We start from the raw sequence: 20,900 nt of genomic DNA on the forward strand, positions 1-20,900 counted from the left end.
CCTAAAAGTTTTCCACTAGTCTTCGACGTGTGTTGAGGTGAAGCCAACCCATCAAGGTTGTCTTTAGCTCGGAACAAACGTACAGTACGCCCACGTGGAAAGGCGTGACGTCAGACAAAAGTTGAGCACCACAAGGAGAGTGACGTCATGCTTAAGTTCAGCCTTACCATGGATAATAAGGGCATCGACTTTTTTTAGCACTCTTCGAAAGGTATTGCGGTGAAGTAAACGATGGGGAAATTTTCGGATGCAAAGCCGGGGAGCTAGGCTTATTTTTTCGGTCAGAAATTCCACCAATATATTATTCCCTTCTGAGATGACGCACGTACTGAGACTTAGGCAGGCAACTGCAAGATATTTAATTACAGCTGCAGCAAAGTGCACACCAATTTGTAAGCACCATCTCCAGAGTGTGTTTGGTGACCTAAATTGTAACCCGTACAGTTAATAACTGAGAGGTCTGGTTCGAATCATGGACGCGACCTTTCTGTAAAGAAAGGAGTCCCTACAGTCATGCTATGTACACCTTTTATTTTTTATTATTACCCGCACAAAGAAAGGCACGCTACATATGGTTTACCGGGAATTTCCAAGTTACTGGAGCTCCCAAGTGATAAAAGCTTCGCACTGCTGCAGCACCATCCCAAATGAAGCTTGTACTGATTGAATTAAGCCGATGGGTGACTTGCAGGTACTGGGGATCAAATATGATACCTTCCACATAGAAGATGACGCACCATCATAACGCCACCGCGGCGGTGATGACATATGTAAGCAATGCTAAATATATTTTATCAAAATGTGACGAAACAATAAAAAAATTACGTTATAAACTATTTTTTTCGGAAGTGGGTGCCACTCTCGGGATTCGAACCAGCGTCCTCTCAGTTTCGAGCTGAACACTTCAGACACTCGGTCACTACAAAATGCCCAAGGTGCAACACGTACGAGTTGGCCTGTACATTTTTGCTGCGAAGCTAGTGCTGGGGACGGGTGTAAAATCCTCGGTGCACGTATCATCTCAGAAAAATTTGGCTCTATCACTGACCTAAAGAGGAATCCTAAATTTATCGTTTTTTTCGAAATGTCGCTGCACTTCAATAAAAAAAAGATAGGGGAAGCATTTTTTTACGGAAAATGTGAACCTATAGCCAAAGCCATTTGGTGACAAAATGCACCCACAACGAATTTCATCAAAGTGCAAGGAAAGACAGGAAGTCGACAAATCTATAATTTGAAGTGTGTATAAACTTAAATATAAGAAAAACTTAGCCTAGTTGGTGGTTCATCAGTAAGTAGGGAGTCCTATTTATAAGCTTAGTTTTTTTTGTCATAAATGTAAATGTATTTTTGATCCATTGTATTGGTATTGAAGGGAACATTCAAAGCTAGAGAAATTGAAAATTTTCAAAGGCTTATCAACTTACCTTTTTGGTGAGTAAGGGACGCTTGATGATTTTTATTAGAACCGGAGGAAACACTCAAAAATAGGAAAATACAAGCGATCCAAACACTTACAGTTATGGCCACCACGGTTAGTTTTTTTATTTGACCCAAAACCAAAACACAGCGATGAACAAAGCTACAAGTGCGTTCCAAGCCCGGAAGCACGAAGACCGGGCAAGTTTGTGTACTAGTTAAGATTCCCACGGTGGCTGAACGATCGCAGCACCTGAGTCCTCTCTAGTTGGTTTTAGGAAACCTTGTGATGAACCAGTGAATGGAACTTTTGAATCCAATCCTCTCCTAACCAATGTCACAGACTCTGTATCGATATCTGGCATCTTTGTGCTATGGAGGCGGTCAAAGTTGTTCTTCATGGTACTTCGGTATTCCTTTTGCTGGAGTTGCTTCGTCCGGGGTTCGTTGAAAGCAACTCTGCGAACTAAGTCCAGTTATTTGTGAGCTGTTACGCCAGTTCTTCTGTGGCATAGCTTCGTGCTACTTAAGGTTTAGCAGCGCAAAAAAAACACACACACACACACACACACATGGCGGGCAGGAAAGGGATGGGACAAACGCTACATTGTGCAAGCCGTGCTATTTTGTATTATATATAGAAAAACAGAAGGTTTAGATGACTCATTGAACGTCACTTTTGATCGTCGGCACCCGTGGCGTAGGGCACGAGTGATGCAAAAATCGTCATCGCGAGATGGCGTCGCTATATGACGTCATAGTGACATCACACGCCACCATAGTTTCTGATGCCACAATTGCGTCGCGAGACATGATGACGTCATGACATGGCACCGAACCTTGCTCCAAGGTAGCTCGATCACGGAGGCAACGCAAAACGAGTTCACGTGCATCTGATCTTCGAGGCAATGGAAAGTCACATGAAAAAGACGATAGCTTTTGCCTTCATGTCGTCTCAAGTGGATACATTAGGGATCCGATGAGTTTTAATGCGATAGTGTTAGTGATCTCGTTCCGCAGAATTTCCGGCGTCAACGGCGTTCGCGTTTTCCTTTGTGAGTGAAAAAGGAGCGCTGGCTGTGAGTGAAAGTTAGAGGTGGATGCAATAAAAAAAAGAAGAAGCTGGAAGCTGTTTCACTTTGGTGTTTCTTGCGGCACATTAAAGATCCCGTCCGAAAAGTGAGGACTGAAGGCATGCTATTGGTTGGGAAGGTAACAGTGCGTGTGTGTGTGTGATTGTGTGTGTGTGCTCGCGAGTATGCATGTTTGCGGCTGTGAGTGCCTGCGTGTGAATGGCCAGCGCGTTTAGCTATTGAAGACATAGCTTAAGATTCCCCCTATAAAAGGTCATTATTTGAACTCGGAGACTGTCAAATTGTTCGAATTAAGCGGAGTTCTGATTAGCGGGCGTTTTGTTAAAATTGAATGAAAGCAGTTTTGTTAAAATTAAATGAAAGAGCCGAAAATCTAGAAGCGCGAAATTTCCAAAGGCTATTGGCACATACTTTTGGTGAGAATGTACTCACGATCAACGTAATGGTGAATCGAAAATTTAAAAAAATCGCAAAGTACAAAACTTTCAGAGGCTTACTCTTTCTTGGTAATAAGTGCGCCCACAATAAATTTGGTTAACAGTAAGGATATATAAAAAAATTACAAATACAAGATTTTCTAGAGATATAGAACCTGTAACCTTAGAGATTACATATTTTTGATTTTTTAATGCTCTACACAATTTCATAACAGTTGCGGAGGCTGCAATTTCAAGAAAAAACTAAGCTTACAGCTTTTGCATATTTTGTAATCACGTATTTTCAATGTTTTCTGCATTTCGTCCATAGTAAAACAGCGAAGTGCCAAGGCAAAAAATGGGTGACACGAGGAAGAGGGACTTGAATGGTAGAGAGAAGCGGTTTTCAGGAGGTAGGGAGATAGTAAGGCATAGTGAAGCATAGAAGTGTCAGGGCAAGGAATGAGTGAGGACAGATTTTAGGAGGGAGAATAAGAAAAAAAAGGAAAGAAGGGTAAGTCGAAAGTGAGAGAGAGAGTAAAGAATGATAAAGCATGTGTCAAGGCAAGGAATGGGGGAGTAGAGGTTGTAGGATACAGGTGAACGGGAAAGAGAAATGATGGTGAGCAAGGAGGGAGAGGGTAAAGCGTAGTTGCGCAATGCGTTGTCAAGGCAAAGAATGAATGAGGTGAGAAAGGAGGACTGGATTGGGAAAATGAGTGTGAGAAGGTGGTTAGACAGTAGGGCATAGTAAAGCAACGGAGTGTCAGGGCAAGGAATGAGTTAGGCAAGGTTGTAGGCGGGAGGTGAACGGGAGAGGGAAAGTATGTGAGGAGAGAGAAAGAGTAAAGCTGAGTAAGGCGGCGCAGGAATTTCGCCACGGAGGTCTTTTGTCAGCTTCACTGTCCACTGGTATTTGCGATAATAAAGCTATTACTATTATATCTTTTTTATGGCGTGCCCTTTTGGTCAAAAGTGCCCTCTCAGGCTGTTTTATTGAAACGAGTGAGAAGTGTCTGAAATAAAAAAAAAAAACAAGATCTACAGATGCTTGCTTGTTCAGTGAAAGATGCACTTACCATCGATTCTTTGTTGGGATGGAAATTTCAAGGAGAATAAAGAAGCTTTACTTAATAAAATTTTTATATTATAAATCCCAATCATTCTAAACTGCACATTATTCTTTAAAATCACCCAATTCTCGGCCAATCCCCCACAGTGCGCATTCGCCACGAGCAACAGGTGAACTTTCTTAGAACGATATAGCCAATGGAAGAGTCAGAATCTCTGTTTTATCGCCGCTTACTCCAAGTCTCGATTCATCACCGGTATTTCTGCACCTGCAGTTCCCCTGGAGCAGGAAATGGTGTGTAGAAAGATGGGCAGAGGTTGTAATAACAAGAACGCGTTGTAGAAATCCAAACCTAAAATTTTTTTCATGCACAGAGTGGGCTTGGCGGTCTCCTCCTTTTGCTCCTATTGCAACGAACATGCAACTATCAAACACATCGTGTTGAATGGCCGCCGTTTTTCCTGGTACAGAAAACGAAGCATCTAAATTGTATTGCGGCAACGTGGTCTACCGTTTACGTCGGCCGTTCTGTTATCGCTTGGGGCCTCTGCGCTAGGACAATCGGCCAGGAATATTTTCGATGTTGTTGAAAAGTTTAAATGTGACTCAAATATATTTCCTAGTTGCATACACTGCTAATAATTCATTATGTTTTCCTAGTAAAAAAACTTTCCCTCATTGGTACGTAAAGTAGTCAAAGCTAAAGTTAGAACTCCTTCATATTTAGGCTACATTTTAAATTCATCTCTAACATGTTTAGGTCCTAAAAATGATATTAAATTCAGTCTGCATGATCCGCCCGACTGTTCATCAATCTCTCTGAGTGGGCAGGGGCCAATATTACAACTATCACCATCAACATAACCAAGAGTCAGTCAAAGCCCGTGGTCGATGTGGGTGACGTTGCTGGAAGTTCAGGATGCCGCAGGCCTGGTTTCACTGAAAAGTGCAGAAACGTGGTATTTTTATTTTTGAAGTTTGCTAAACATCGAAAAACACAATATTTCCACGGAATGTATACTCACCTCCGCAGACCGTCATACGACAAGCAAACAGCAGGTGTTTAGTAACAAATTCCTACGCATCGCGTATGACAGATTAGTGTGGCTGTTTCAGAGTGTACGGGAGGCTTCAGAAAATATACACTTAAGAGAGATGAGACATGACTGCTAAAGTAAGTGTAAAATATCTTCATCATCATCAGCCTTACTGCGTACACTGCAGGACAAAGGCCTCTCCCATTTTCCGCCAGTCAACTCGGTCCTGTGCTTGCTGCTGCCATTTTGTACCCACAAACTTCTTAATCTCATCTGCCACCTAACCTTCTGTCTCCCATAACCCGCTTGTCTTCTCTAGGAATCCAGTTAGTTACCCTTAATGACCAGCGGTTATCCTGTCTACGCGCTACATGCCCGGCCCATGTCCATTTCCTCTTCTTTATTTCAACTATGATATCCTTAACCCCGGCTTGTTCCGTAATCTACTCCGCTCTTTTCTTGTCTCTTAAGCTTACACCTACCATTTTCCTTCCCATTGCTCGCTGCGTCGTCCTCAATTTAAGCTGAACCCTCTTTGTAAGTCCCCAGGTTTCTGCTCCGTAGCTAAGTACCGGCAAGATACGGCTGTTATATACCTTCCTCTTGAAGGATAGTGGCAATCTACCTGTCATAATTTGTGAGTGCTTGCCAAATGTGCTCCACCCCATATTCTTCTGGTTACCTCAGTCTCGTGGTTCGGCTCCGCGATTATTACCTGTCCTAAGCAGACATAGTCATATACAACTTCAAGTTATATATTAGTTATCTCGAAGCGCTGTTTTCTTCCGAGGTTGTTCTACATTACTTTCGTTTTCTGCAGAATAATTTTAAGACCTACTTTTTCTGCTCTCCTTGTCTAACTCCGCAATCATGAGTTACAATTCGTTCCCTGAGTTACTCAGCAATGCATTGCTTGATTGATTTGTCGGGTTTAACGTCCCAAAACCACGCTATGATTATGAGAGACGCCGTAGGAGGGTTCCGGAAATTTCGACCACCTGGGGTTCATTTACGTGCACCCAAATCTGAGCACACGGGCCTCCAACATTTCCGCCTCCATCGGAAATGCAGCCGCCGCAGCCGGGATACAAACCCGCGACCTGCGGGTCAGCAGCCGAGTACCTTAGCCACTAGACCACCGCGGCGGGGTTTACTCAGCAATGCAATGTCATCGGCGAAGCGCAGGTTGCTAAGGTACTCTTCATTAACTCTTATGCCAAATTGTTCCCATTCTAGGCCTCTGAAAACGTCCTGTAAGCACGCGGTAAATATATGTATGTTAAACACAGCAAAATATGAATTTTGCACATGCTTGTTTTCGTTGCAGAGCTTCAAACCTGTCGAGTTTACCACTTTCCCACATGTTCAGAGCGCCCTGAAACGACCACACGAATGTTCCGTTAAAAAACTCCCGGAGAAAATTGTGTGGAGTTTTTTTTGTTAATTTGTTTTGTTCTTATCCTTGAAGGCGGCTCGGTGACGTAAACTCGCGTATTTAGCCCTTCGAACGCACCGCTCCAGTACCTACGCCAAAATTGATTTTGATTGATATGTGGGGTTTAACGTCCCAAAACCACCATATGATTATGAGAGACGCCGTAGTGGAGGGCTCCGGAAATTTCGACCACCTGGGGTTCATTTACGTGCACCCAAATCTGAGCAGACGGGCCTACAACATTTCCGCCTCCATCGGAAATGCAGCCGCCGCAGCCGGGATTTGATCCCGCGAGCTGCGGGTCAGCAGCCGAGTACCTTAGCCTCTAGACCACCGCGGCGGGGACGTACGCCGAAAATGCAGTGCAGAAAAAAGAAAGCCATTGCTCGACTTCCTTCATTTTAAACGCTTAAAGCGTCCGCAACAATCGGCGCAGCTTCTGTTACTAGTTTACTATTCGATCATTCCAGCGACTATAGGTGGCGCAGCGGAAGGTCAAAATGGTGGACGAGATGGTGATGTCGTGAGCGTTTACGTCAGCGTCGCATAGCGTGAAGACGCGTTCATCGGTTCACGACTACTGAGCGACCGAACTATGTCGCAGTTTTACAACCGTGTGACAGCTTCGGATCGCGGCTACATGGCGCCGCCTGCGTCGCTGGAATGGCCGAATACTGCGATGGCTCTGTCAATAATTTATCTTAAGTCTATACTCGGTGATAACTATTTTTGGCATTGGAGAAAAAACTTCCGCGGCGGAGCTGACGTGTACCACTACGTGAAGTAGTCCGATCTGGCGCGAGTCTCACAACGCTGTGGAAAGTGAAGAGGACGCACTGTCAGAGTTTCATGTAGGTGCGGACGCCGCTCAGCGTTTGAGGTACACCTGAAAAGGCAGGACTTTCTCACGCGTCCAAAAACACTGTAAAGGAAAATAAACACAACTGTCTTGCTGGTGTGCTGTCTCAAATAGCTCCACGTAGAAAATAAAGGAGGGGCTTCTTTATATTTCACGGTGAAAGTACGGGCGATATTGTGGAACTACATTCAGTGGGAGTAGGATGCACGTGATTTGGCTTCGCTTCAATGCCAAGAAAAATTGTCGCCGAGAAATCACAGGAGCGGCATCCTCTGAACATGAAGCACCAAGCACGAAGAAGGAGTGACCTCGGAAGAGAAGACTTGTGGACGTGCTGCCTCGTAAGCTTTTCGGGGTGAAGGTCTTTAAGGCATGGGTCAGTCATCACCGATGTATCTAGTACGTGTCCACATAGTTCCAGGATTCACCGCTAGGTGATAGTTCTTGGTGGAATAAACCAATGCAGATGTTATAAAACAAATGAAGTTCGTGTAGTTTATGATGAACAAGCAAAAGAAAATTTTATACTTTCGTTAGGGGGCATTGTCATCTTAGGGGCGAAGCTCCTGATGCCATGGTTCGTGCGTCCGTGATGTATCTAGTAGTAGTAGTAGTAGTAGTAGTAGTAGTAGTAGTAGTAGTAGTAGTAGTAGTAGTAGTAGTAGTAGTAGTAGGTAGCCATCTCTCGTTTAGTCCTTGGAAAGTCCGCTGCATGGCGGCACTTCTATATGATGAATATATGAAAAGATGCGAGATGGGTGTTCACTAAATAAACAGACGGACGGACGGATGGACAGATCGACAAGCAGACGGACGAATGGATGGACGCGCGAACGGGCGTACGTACAGATGCACCGACGTACGCACAGACGGATTAATGGGCGGACGAACGCGTGGAGGGATTAATGGGCGGACGAACGCGCGGACGGATGGACGCATGGCCGAACGCAGGGGTGTACGCATGGACGGACGCAAGGGCTGATGAACTGACGGGCGCATGGACGGACGGACGGAAGCACGGATGGACGAACGCACGAATGGACGCACGGAAGCAACAACGAACGGATGGACGAAAGCGCGCACGGACTGATGGACGCTTCACCCCACTAATTATCATTCAGTCCGTGGATATTCTGATTTTTTTTGTCTCCTCCGTGGAAGCGGCAGGCTTGGAAACAGCGTCCAGTTGGCATTCTTACTGGCAGTGCCAAAGACGAGTCCAGCGAAGACACTACGAATTTTCAGAAATCTTGGTCAGTTGGTCGGTCATATGACAACTCCGACCCGCCGGCATGGAGATCATCGTTGTTGATTGTTGTCTGCCTGCATTGCCGTCCCATCCGCTGCAGGTTTCTGCAGTATGTTCTTGTAACACACCAACATACACACAGTAGTGGGATAATCAGGTTTAACAATGGAAGTGCCTCAGACTGGCTGGCCGACGTTTCGATAGGTCCTCCTATCGAGCGCACACACACACACACACACACACACACACACACACACACACACACACACACACACACACACACACACACACACACACACACACACACACACACACACACGCACACACGCACGCACACATGCACACACGCACGCACGCACGCACACACGCACACACGCACGCACACACGCACGCGCGCACACACACACACGCACGCACACACGCACACACGCACGCACACACGCACGCACACACGCACGCACACACGCACACACACGCACACACACACACACACACACACACGCACACAAACGCACACACACACACACACACTCACACACACACAAACCTTAACAGCTGACCTCCTGTATGCGGTCTTTTTCTGAAATTCACAAACACCAGCGGCCATTTCAAGAAACACGTTGACTCCATTCGGTAGTAGAAATATCGATCCTAGCGCCCATATTACGCTTCATCCATGCTCAAGTGCACAAAGACGTATAGCGTAGCTAGCACTGACACAACAGCTGAGTGAACTCGTGTGTTCGTTCATTATTTATTTTTCATAAAGCTTTGCGGTTCTTGTGCAACAGAATCCTGTTAAAAAAAAAAAAAACTTGACCTTGTGCAGAGAAATCCTGTAAAAGGAAGGAAACGCCATATACGGCAAAGAAGAATCGTCCGAGACTCTTAAGGCAGAAAGACTCACTGACTTCATGCAGACTTCTTCGTCAGATGGAACCTGACAGCATAAAAAGGCAGCGCAAAAGGGATGCTGAAGAACAGGGCGAACTTGATGGTAAGCCCGTACTTGTTGTTGACCTTGAACGGCAGGTTCTGCGAAGACAAGCGAAAAGCGTGTCACTGCATGCAATACCGACGACAACGCGAGTCCCACGTACCGAGCCCGGGATGCCTGACGTGTCGTGGTCATCGTGGTTGCTCTTGCGAATGACCGAAGTGCTCAACTTGCGCGACCAGAGAGCGATTCGGGCAAAGCGAGACATGATACTTGTGCTATGCGTCAACTTCGAATGACGACGATGCTTCGTCTCTCAGCCTACCGGCCACAGATTGGCTTTGGATTGGATCCTGTTGCTGCCTCGGCTTGACGGCACGAGCTTCGACGCCGGTAGCGCGTTGATTCTGCAGCAAACGCGTATTCATTCCGCAGCGCGTTTCTAGCGTCGCCTAATGTCTGATTCACCTAGCCGAAGTTCCTTTTAGCAGGGTGTCGGCGTTCATTGAGACAGCATTTTTAAGAGCTGTTTAAGCTTGGCGTTTGGTCCGGCGTCGGATGCGAAAACTCGGTCGGTATGCGGCACAGAAAGTGGGTATGAGCGAAGAATTGGTGCCAAGCTGCTTAGGTACGCATGATTGGGGCGCAAAATGCATTTTGCGAAAAAGGGAGGAGCAAAAAGGAAAAAAAAGTGAGGTGCCGAAACTTTGTATTCATATGTATTTTGTGCCACAGTCAAGAGTGCCTAAGCAATGCAAGTGCCAAATCGCCCCAAAAGGAGTCATTGTCTAGCATAGCTATGTTAGTGAGAGAGAAGTTAGTGAGAGAGAAGTGAGAGAGAAGGTAGTGAGAGAGATGTTAGTGAGAGAGAAGGTAAAAGAAAAGAGGAGGAAAGAGGGCACCACTTGGCATGCGTATTATATTGTATAGCTTAGCAAGGAGATGCGAAAGGGAAGTGGCGGTGAGTAGGGAAGAAAGGTTGAGGGAAAGAAGCAAATTAGAGTTTAACCTCTCACCTTTTTGTATAACATAACAAGTGGCGGGAAATAGAAATGAGGGTTAGGCGAAGGAAAAAGAGGAGAGATGGCAGTATTAGAAAATATAGAAAAAGATGAAATAAGAAAAAAGAAGTAGATGAAAAAATAACTTTATCAGCGTTAGCCGCCCCGTTCCTTGGCTTATCCGCATCTCTTGATGAGCACCATCACAGTGTAATAATAATAATAATAATAATAATAATAATAATAATAATAATAATAATAATAATAATAATAATAATAATAATAATAATAATAATCAGGTGTACTCAATTTCTTGCCAGCTCTAAAGGTCCTGAAGAATTTCTTTCAGGTACTTTGGTCAACCTCTGCTGATTACTCAGGTTTCACAGGTGTGGACTGAGTAATAATTTTTTTCACAGCTTTCTCCTGAAGATCAGACGCCGTGTATATTAGCAGCGTTGACCAACGACACCGGCGTGCTTTTTTGGTCTGGACAAACTCGACGGGAAAAAATTGCACCATCTCCTGCCGAAAGGAACCACGCGTGCGTGTGAAGCAGCAGGGAGATGGAAAACGGCCCCCACAGGAACTCGTCTACGTCACACCAACGTTCGGAACCTCTACCTAACCGACCTAACTAGCGCTGCCGGTGACCGTCGATTGGTGCCGGTGACCGCTGCCTTGAACGCTGCCGGTGATCATGTCTGTCCCTCAGCGCACATGCCGGAGACATCGAACCGGATCCCGCGCTAACCAAAGCAGACGCACTCTGTCTCACGGAAACGTGGAACGCTGTAATACCGACGATCAACGGCTACAGACGCGCTCGCTCGCTGTATTTCGTGCCGACCGGTTGTGCCCCCGTGATCTCCCACGACAGTGCAGCTCAGGCCGACTGGGCACGCCCTGTGCCATCTTCAGACGCCGACAAGAGCTCTCGCTGAGTGGTGCCCCGTCCTCAGACTCCTGCGACCGCGTCCATCTTTCCTATCTCCTCCTTACTTCCGTCGTTTTCTGTCGTTCGCTGTCCCTGCGCCTCGCTCTCTCCATCCTCTCTATCGCTTTACCTTTTAATTTCATCATTTTGATTGCTCCTTTACCCCCCCCCCCCCCTCGTGAGCTACTGTTGAGGTGTCCTCTCCCTGAGAGACAGTTACGGGGCTTTTCTTTTCATCTAAAAATCACTCACACAGACGCGCTTTGTCTCGCAGAAACGTGAAACACCGCAAGACCGATGATCAAGGGCCACGACGCGATCGTGCGTACTGAGGAAGCATTTCGTTACCTTAGGTGCCGTGTTGGGAGAGAGAGGGTAAACGTAGAAAAAGAGAGAAAGAGGGGGAAGGGGGACGCGCTTGCGCAGTGGGGATGTGAACGCCGCACTACAGAGGAAGCGTTTCGTTGCCTTCGCCATAGAGCTTCCTAAAATTAACTAGAGGGGACTCATGCGCTGCGATCGTTCAGCGACTATGGGAATGATGGGTAGTACACAGATTTGCCTAGTTTTCGTACTTGCGGGCGGTGAATCGCATTTGTGGCTTTGCTTATTGCTGGTTTCGGTTTTGTTATGAAAGAAAGAACAAATCCTTTACAATTTCGTGACCCGATTCGAAATGTTAAGCCTAAAAGAATAAGGTGGTGAAGCGCAACCGTTGAACATACGCTGATTTTTGTTTCCTCAGCAAACAGCTCCAAGCCACACGAACACACACGGAACCAGAAGCAGGCCAGAAGTACAAAGATCAGACCAATCTGTGTACGGCACCGTTCAGTCGAGTTTTCCCGTCTGACTGCGGCGCCAGAATACATAGCCTAGCGGATAAAAAAAAAATCTTCAGACGACATCGGTGAAAATGGAACGCGACAAACGTGTTTCGCGCCCAGCATCTGTCGGCGGATTGTGCTCGGGATACACGGGGGATGCGTCTCTTTTCTGCATGCCCCTAACGGCGAATGTCAAAGACTGAGACGGCGCAGTAGGAGCACCGCAGCTCCCTTTGGTCAGTGTGTGGTGCCTATGGTGCTTAGAATATTCAAGGCACTATAGTACTACCCATCGTTCCCATGCTCGCTGAAGCGCCGTGCGTTGCAGCTCCCATAGACACTAGCGCCAGAGTTCCCTCTCGTGTATATTAGGAAACTCTATGGCCTTCGCCACCGACTCGGGAGAGAGAGGCGGAGGGGACGCGCAGTGTGGGGTGGACGCAGCAAGAAGGAGTGAGGGACGTACACAGCCCCGGCCGTAAGCTGCCTCTAACTTGTCACAACAGTCGCACATGCCGTGATGTGACGGTGCTTTCGAGGGCGCTGCATGAATCGCGCCTAAGTCGAATAACTATTGTCGATGGAATTATTGAGTCTATAATGGCGTGACAGCGTGCTCCTAACGTATATTAGCGTGAAAGCATTTAGTGTCTCCTACTCGCGGTAACCCATAGAGTTGCAGTGACCGGACTCCGACCAGCCCACAGGCACGGTGCCTGATGTGTCATGTCACCGTCACGCAGGACGATGAGCTTTATGAACGCTGGAACACGCGGGTCGCGTATGCACGAAGCGCAAAGTGTGAGAATGCGAATGACCATGGAAGGAGTGTTTGAATGCATGCGGAACGGAGACAAATTACGTTTGCGTCTCAATGCGATTCGCGGTCAAAATCAAAACGGAAAGCATGTACACATTCCGTTTGTGCGCCATTCCACTGGGAGTGTAAAAAAAAATAAAGACGGCGTAGTCAGTCATGACCTCAGGCTTTCACCGAACGCTGCTTGGGATTTGCAAACTGCAATGTTTAAGGTGAAAACCTCGCTATGGGGCTACCAACGAGGTGGTCTTACCATGGTCATGCCACTTAGGGCGCCTAGTTGGCCATCTTGGTGTGCTTCTATAGTTACAACCGAAAAACAAATGTCTACATGGTTACAGCCTGAGAATAAACACGGGCTCCTCTTCTAGTACTGCCCCGTGCCTGTCATCCACCTGTGCAACAGATCAATGATTGGGGATTTCCGTTCTAACCCTAAACATTATTTCGCTGATAATACAAATACTACGCATAATATGAATTGAAAGTTTGTCGTTTCCTGTTAAAAGGTTACGTTTGGCTCTTATTCCGACGGAAGCTGTTACGTCAGAATTTTCAGTAAAATTTGCCGAGTGAAACTTTTTGACGAGAAACTATCAAAACGAACACGGGCCTGTACGACCAAGGGATATGCCTGAAATGTGTGAAATGTCTTGACGTCACGTGAATAAGCTGTTACAATTAGTGAGGCATTTACGAAAAGTCTGCCTGGCTGATACAGTGACCACTGTGGATGGAGCTTACACGTATTCTTAGGCTGTATCCGGCAATAGGTCACTGATGGCGCCTTGTGACATCACAGATCTAAAATTTGTGACATTCCAATGACGTTGCATGATGACGTCATCACATGGAATCGTCGCTTGGTTAAAGAAACGCCGATCGCGGAGATCGTGCAACATCACGTGACGTGCAAGAAGCTTCAGGTGGGGAGGAACGATGTAATCGACTGAGAACCTCATGACGATTGAATGCGTGTCTCCCATTGTGGTCCTGGTCCCCTATTGTACAACTCTATACGTTGCCAAGTGAGCAGCAGCCTTCGGTTTAAAGTGTTACAGAGCGTCAAATGCTGCCGAACTTTCTGTTAGTGATATGGCCTTCAGCTGAGAAAAACTGTCAGAAATGAGCGAATGAGTAAAGGCTGGGTGAAGAGGGTGCAGCATCATCCATATATCACTTCTCAACGTCAGCGTTGTTATGATGCTGCTGCTGCTGCTGCTGCTGATGATGATTATGATGATGGTGATGACGATGATGATATTTTTGCTTTGCCGGCACTAGCCCACAAAGGGGGATTGGCCAGGAACCGAGCGGCAGAATCATCAAGTTAGTTATGCATTTAAAATCATTAAATGGAATTTCAGTATCAAGCAAAAACGAATCGTAAAAATGTATGAAAATGCTACACGAGCTAGCGGTCAGGCACTCAGGTAGTCTCGGAGCCGAAAATATTCATAACAATTGACTAACAAGGTAATATTTTTGTTGCCATTATGTATACGCGCACACGCAGCAGAGCAAACCTCCCTGTGGCTATTCGCAACTTTCACAGATGGTGGTGTCGCCATGCGGCATCCGTCGTGACTGTCGTGTGGGGGATGCCCGCGCAGCCAGCACATGCCATTGTTCAGTCGGCCTAACTTTGGCGGCTCACTGGTGCTTTATATTTTGTCTTTGGGAATTTCTACTACGGTTATTGTGAAGTCAGACAGTTACTGGAAGTCATAAGATTTATTATTTATTGTTTGCCCGCTGAGCTAGAAGAGTCACACAATATGTTGCATGCTGCTGTGCAGACGCCGTGCAATCAGAGGCGAGATTTCCTGCTTTGCACGAGCACGGCCGCTTGGTCTTCCCTGACCGTGGCACGAGCAGTGTTCACAAAGCTTTCACACCGCAGCAGACGATGTGCCCGGCGTTCGAAACTTCTTTTCCTTCAATATACGCCGCCCAAGCGTTTCTCAACATGCAGTGTGGGATATAATGCGTGCTAGAGTCAATGACCTTCTCAGCAAAGCCTTGACAACACGGTGGCTGCAGCCGAAAATACTACACAGGTCGAAGTGACGGGCACACCGGTGGCGGCTGCCGGCGCGCCGGCTGCATGACCCCCAAACGACAGCCATGTTGGGCTTGCACCAGCACCCTCTCTAGGCGGTGAAAGTTGCGAACAAGGAAGATCAAAGAAAAATTGCTGGAGTGGAAGCTCCCGCAATGCCTTGCCAGCAGAAGTGAAGCCACCTTTTGCCACTGCCAAGATGGCGGAAACATGTTCTTTTCTGATAGTGCCCACTTGAAGATCAAGTGGTTTTGATATTTTATGTAAATGCTACGTTAGTTCTATATTAAAAGATAGTTGTTTCCTACGAAATAACACGCAAAAACAAGTATGGATGACTGAATCTTCAAAGAACTTTGCCTCCAATTACAGGCTCACTAAGGAAAACTAGTAACTGTAAAACACACTTGGAGCACTATGTGAACCGAAAAAGTTCCCACATTAAACTCGTTGGGCGTGCGAGGGAAACACTTCGTTTTTAATCGCTGAACGGTGATACTTTATCACGCCCCTAGTAAACTGGCCGCCACAACCGCCATCTTGCCAGAGGAACGGCTTCACTTCTGCGCAATCATTTCCACTCCAGCAATTTTTTAAATCCTCCTTGGTTGCGTATAACCTTATATAGGACAAAATTACTGCCACGTTTATTTTTAAACCTAGCTTCTCAATTAATTCGACCAGGTATCTTTTCCTTTGATAAAAATATCGGTGACAGAATAAAAAGAAATGATGATGATGATGATGAACCTTCAGCTTTGCTGACACTCGCCCACAAAGGGGGATCAGCCAAGAACCGGGCGGCAGGATCATCAAGTGTGACAAGTCAGGCATTCAGGTAGTCTCGTAGCCGTAAATAATAACAATAGACTAACAGGGTAATTTTTTTGTTGCCATTATGTACTCGCACACAGCAGAGAAAACCTCCCTGTGGCTATAACCTAATGTAATCGCTCCGAAGGATAAAATTAGTTCCACGTTTATTTTTAAACCTAGCTTCTCAATTGGTTCGACCAGGTATCTTTTCCTTTGATAAGCTTATCGTTGACAGGATAAAAAGAAATGATCTATTGATTTCAATTCCTTGCAAAAGAGACACAACGGAGATGCTGTTAGTCCAGCTTCATGTAGGTAGTAATTCAGATGCGGAATTTTGCATCGTAATCTGGTGATTGTAATTTCTATCTGCCGAGATACACACCACTGTTTGTTCCAGCAAAATCTTAGATGTACGAAGTCTCCGACTTTATCCAATGATAATTTTTCTATTTCTTTGTGCAAACAAGCATTTCTATATCTCAGTGCTGTTACGTAGGCGAAATCAGGTAAAATAGGTAAGAGTGGTCCGCTTAAAGATGCTTTGGCTAACGAGTCTGCCATCTCATTTCGATAAATCCTGCAGTGGCCAGGTATCCATCGCAAGTGAAATTTTTTCAGGTTTGCTGGTAATAAACTGCTAATCATACTCAATAATGTCAAATTTTTTGCTGTAGATAGTGCAGTGCATGCTGAGAGAAAATCGGTAAGTATGACCACTTCTGATTCGCTTGCAGGAAGTTTACGAAGCACTAGAATTATAGCAAATAATTCAGCGATGAATATAGGCGTGTAATCTGGTAATCGAACTGAGAAAGACCAGTCGAGAGAAGTACAGAAGATGCCTACTCCAGATTTTTCGTTCAATACGGATGCATCCGTCGCAATAATGGTGTTTATGGACAGATGAGTCAAGTAATCTTTTAACCGAATATTTAAATATTGAAGGGGAAATATTGAATTGAATAAAAAAATGATCGAGTCTGCTGATTCTTCCGGGCGCGTGCCAAAGCCAGTGTTCATCACCATCATCGTTTGGCGTGTGGTCACAAATTCGTGCCTGGAAAAGCGCGTAGAGAAGAAGAAGATTTCGAACGTGGAGTGACCGCCACGCAAAATCGTCTCTCGAAGATTGTGAGCTGAGGCCCTCACAGAGAACCGGAAGACGCAGTTGCTGTTTCCTTAACCTCCGGAGTAACATGGCGACCATGAACGAGAAGAACTCCCCGAAACGCCAGTACAGCGGCCAGACCGCTCCATGCGGGGCACTGCACTCGGCTGCTAGGCAGCAGTATCTGTGCAGTAGAAGAGAAACATCTGCTACAGAACCTGTCAATGACTTGAACGCCTCCGTGGTTCCAGGAAGCGAAGATTCCTCAAAATACACCACCCGTACGACGCAGTTTTCCCCAGCACTGCAAACGTCAGCTCCCAGTGAGGGCTCTTCCGTCGAGAAACCACTTCCACCTGAAAGTCCCAAGCCGAGCTCTCGTTCACCTTCGTCGAGTGGCCTGTCACGGTACCAGCAAGAACGCACTTCTCCCGCGTACGTTGCGCAAGGACATCCGGGACCACAGGAAGCGAAGAAAGTGCCCGCAAAAGCATCCATATCACCAAGCGCTCTCGTGTCACGCAGTGGTTCTCAGCTTTCGAAAAGAGATCGTTTTTTCAGTGGCGCTCCACCGAAACCGATTCGCTCAGCCAGTGACGCAAGGAGGAGTGCGTCTGTGCTTGACGGCGGCACGCCAAAGAAGTCTAGGCCTACGGGACGGCTTCCTTCCACCGGAAGTCCCGAAAGAAACACTACTTCATCATCACCCGTGCATTCACCGGTCAGAGAGGTGCTTACCGGCAGCTCTCCCTCCAAGAGAAGCGACGTCAAGAAGCTCCCGTTGGACATGCAAGGTGCCACTGCCGCGAAGAATCCGCTCCCGTCAGACTCGCCTGCCGTTTTGGGAAAGAAAGCGCCCACAGCGGCGCAGCGTTCTTCGTTTCGAAAGAGCATTGTGACCTCACCTAGAAAGGGCTCATATGCAGCCAATCATGTTGGCTTTCCACGCTCCTCCTCCCGTTCTGCAAGCCCCCCACAACAACGTCGCATTGTAGGGACAAGCCGGGCTCCGAATACCGACCAGCCGGTCCCTTTATCGGGCCGCATGATTTCGGTTCTCAAAAGGGGTGAGGATCGACCGAAAGCATCACCACCGTTAAGGGCTACGCGGAAATCGTCGTCACCCACCAGTGCCGCAAGTCCTTCGAGTTCGATGGCCAACGGGCGCCAATTCATTTACAGGAGGTTTTCGTCCTTCATTGGGGCGACCCACGCAGGCGAAGACAACCGTCGACTGCGTCGGAAATCGAGAGGACGAAGAACCCCGCCACAAGAACCCGGACCGGTCGAAAGAGCAAAGTTTTGGAAAAATCCTTTCCAGCGTCAGTCGCTGCAGCCTCCGGGAGCACCGGCCGCCTTGCGGTAAGGGAACTCGAAAATTAGGTACCAGAAGCAGAAATCGCAACACGTTTCAACGTACGAAAACATTCCGATTTAATTACGCTTTCCGATTTAACCGCATTGTGTGCAAACTTTAAACTGTTGAAAGTTTGCACTCATAATTGCCGTGTTCCTCGTACTTAGTTTTTCGTGTCTGCAGCTCGGTACAGTCATGTTAGAATATAAAAAGTAACCCAAGTTGAAGCTTTGCTAAGAAAATCGTAGTTGTTCACAGGCTTGATTGTTTTACCTGCTTCTTCAGCACTTCTTCCGTTATTGCGATTGGCCCCCAATAGAGTTGTCAGGAGGGGTGGTTTCGGAAATGCGAATCTCCGTGCCCCGAAATTCTTGCGTTTACTATGCCCATTGTACATACGTGCGCACATATAAACACGCTAAAATACGTAAAAGAAAGTTGTACCCCCCCAATCCCCTTCAAAAATGTTTAGGCTAAAACATATCGTATAACACTTCGTTCGCCTTTTGACTCCCACAGTCCCAGAGATGAAGTCTCCACTGCAGTAAAATGGTCTCTGGGGAGGTTTATTGTTCTATACGACCGTCTTCTGCTTGGAATGCAGGCGGATGCCATCTGTTCCATTCGCTAGCGATACTTCGCTGGCTACAAGTGTTTCGCCTGGTGTCTACTCGGCGAGAGACGCCTTTTGCAGCAATGTCTCCGAATACTCTTCGCCAATCGTCACGTCCAGGACATCCACGGAGGTACGCGAATCATCCTTATCGCAACACACACTGCAATGGGGTCAAGGGAGCTTAAATTTATTCCATCAAAGTTCGTTAGAAAAAAGACGGTTTGAATAAGCTGAAATACTTTTCGTTCTTTTTTATTAGGCTTAAAGGTCGCCTGCCTACAGTACATGCTTACGATGACTTATGAAAAAATTATGAGGTCGTTGCTTATCTCAGGCAAACCAAAGAAAATATGTTTGGTGTTCTTTCATTATTAGCAATGTTATGTCAGTAGGTGGGCTACAGTGTATTTTTTCATTGCTCTCAAAATCACTATTCAGTTTCGAGAAGCACTGAAAACTTCGGTGAAATTAGCTTTACGTTTCAGTTTATAAGAATTGGAGATAGAAGCGTGATATATAATTTCCGGCCGGTGCTTAAGCCATGGGGCCATTATTAGATAGTAGAATTTGGCGTCGTGCATTATTTGTTTGCTCTGGAAATAAGACAAGGTTGAATCATATGATTGACTATAGTCAATCGTGCTGTGCCTGACGCAGAGATTACCGGGCAACAAGACTTCGAGCACAGGGAAACGGGCATCATCATCGGCCACCAACTATTGGCTGTACAAGCCGGCCTTGGGCGTCGTCCTCATAGCCCTGGTGGCCTTCATCACCTGGTCTCAGGTCAGGCACCATCTTGTCTCACCAACAGCTCTTGTAGCACCCGTCTGCAACTCACCCACGTGCCGCTACTACGCCCGCCTCCTTACTTACACCATGGATGCAAGCACAGATCCTTGTCAGGACTTCTATCAGCACGTCTGCGGCCGCTGGATTTGGGACGGAAGAAGTAGTGTCGCGAAAGTCAACTGGGCAAAATTTCTGGAAGATTACATGTCACGCATCGCCAACCGTTCTTTGGGAAGCGCTGGCAACGCTAGGAATACAACAAGAGATGCTGCACGTTACATCAAGACATGCCTCGCACCTCTCGATAGCGATAATGTGGACGAGGTTAAGCAGGTGTTGGCTGCTGGAGGAATATTATGGCCACTCGAACCCAACATCGGACGGGCAGATTTCATCTCCGCCCTCTTCTACATGGCGCGGCGCGTCGGAGCTCCGGTATTTTTCGACGTTACGCTCACCGACGTCCCAGGAAGAGCGTTCTTGGTGTTCGCGAAAGACGAGGCGTACGACGCGACGTACGCCAAGGTGACGGAGCACGTGAACACGTTGTACGCCAAAGACCACTACCAGGCGTGCTGCGAGGCGTTCGCCAGTCCCGGGAACCACGTTCGGTGCCACGAGCTGTTCGACGACTTCATCCGAATGAAACACGACTTCGACGCTTACTACGCCGCGCGAGAGTCGACTGGCGTCAACGCGAGCGTGACCAGTTTCCTGAGTTACGCACCGCGAGTTTCGGAAGACAGGTGGGTGGCGCAATTCGAAATCTACTTCAACGCCACCCTTGATGACGTCGGTGGCGTATCCATCGATGACCTGGAGCAGTTCAAGGCGGTGTTCCAGCTACTCGAGCACTACGGCGAACGGATGATGCTCGACCTTTTCGGATGGCTCAGCGTTCAGGTTTTGATACATTACACGAACAAAGGGCTGATGAACAGCTTCTATCGACACCACGAAATCACCAACGGCGAGCATCTAGATCGCTGCTTCACGATCGCTTACGCGGCATTCGGGTACGCCGTCAACCGTCTGCTCATGGA

General features: G+C 47.0%; 2 protein-coding genes across 2 annotated transcripts in view; one reads left to right on the forward strand and one right to left on the reverse strand.

Annotated features, from left to right (window-relative positions):
• The window catches only part of LOC119173927 (putative glutamate receptor), a 58,189-nt gene that overhangs the window by 13,638 nt on the left and 23,651 nt on the right, over positions 1-20,900 (forward strand). The gene's annotated exons all lie outside the window — the stretch shown is intronic.
• LOC119173468 (Cytochrome c oxidase subunit 7C) lies at positions 9,471-9,834 on the reverse strand. Its single transcript, XM_037424281.2, has 2 exons — positions 9,682-9,834; positions 9,471-9,616 (listed from the first exon to the last, which is right to left on the reverse strand). Exons 1-2 carry the CDS (start codon positions 9,784-9,786, stop codon positions 9,494-9,496), a joined length of 228 nt encoding a protein of 75 aa, XP_037280178.2. The 5' UTR covers positions 9,787-9,834; the 3' UTR covers positions 9,471-9,493.

This window comes from Rhipicephalus microplus, chromosome 5, assembly GCF_043290135.1.
Source record: "Rhipicephalus microplus isolate Deutch F79 chromosome 5, USDA_Rmic, whole genome shotgun sequence".
NCBI classification, from domain to species: Eukaryota; Metazoa; Arthropoda; class Arachnida; order Ixodida; family Ixodidae; genus Rhipicephalus; species Rhipicephalus microplus.

Coding starts and splice junctions, on each gene's coding strand:
- LOC119173468 (XM_037424281.2), bottom strand. CDS start 9,786: ATGTCTCGCTTTGCCCGAATCGCTCTCTGGTCGCGCAAGTTGAGCACT. Junction 9,617..9,681: donor CGTCAGGCATCCCGGGCTCG/GTACGTGGGACT, acceptor TTGTCTTCGCAG/AACCTGCCGTTCAAGGTCAA.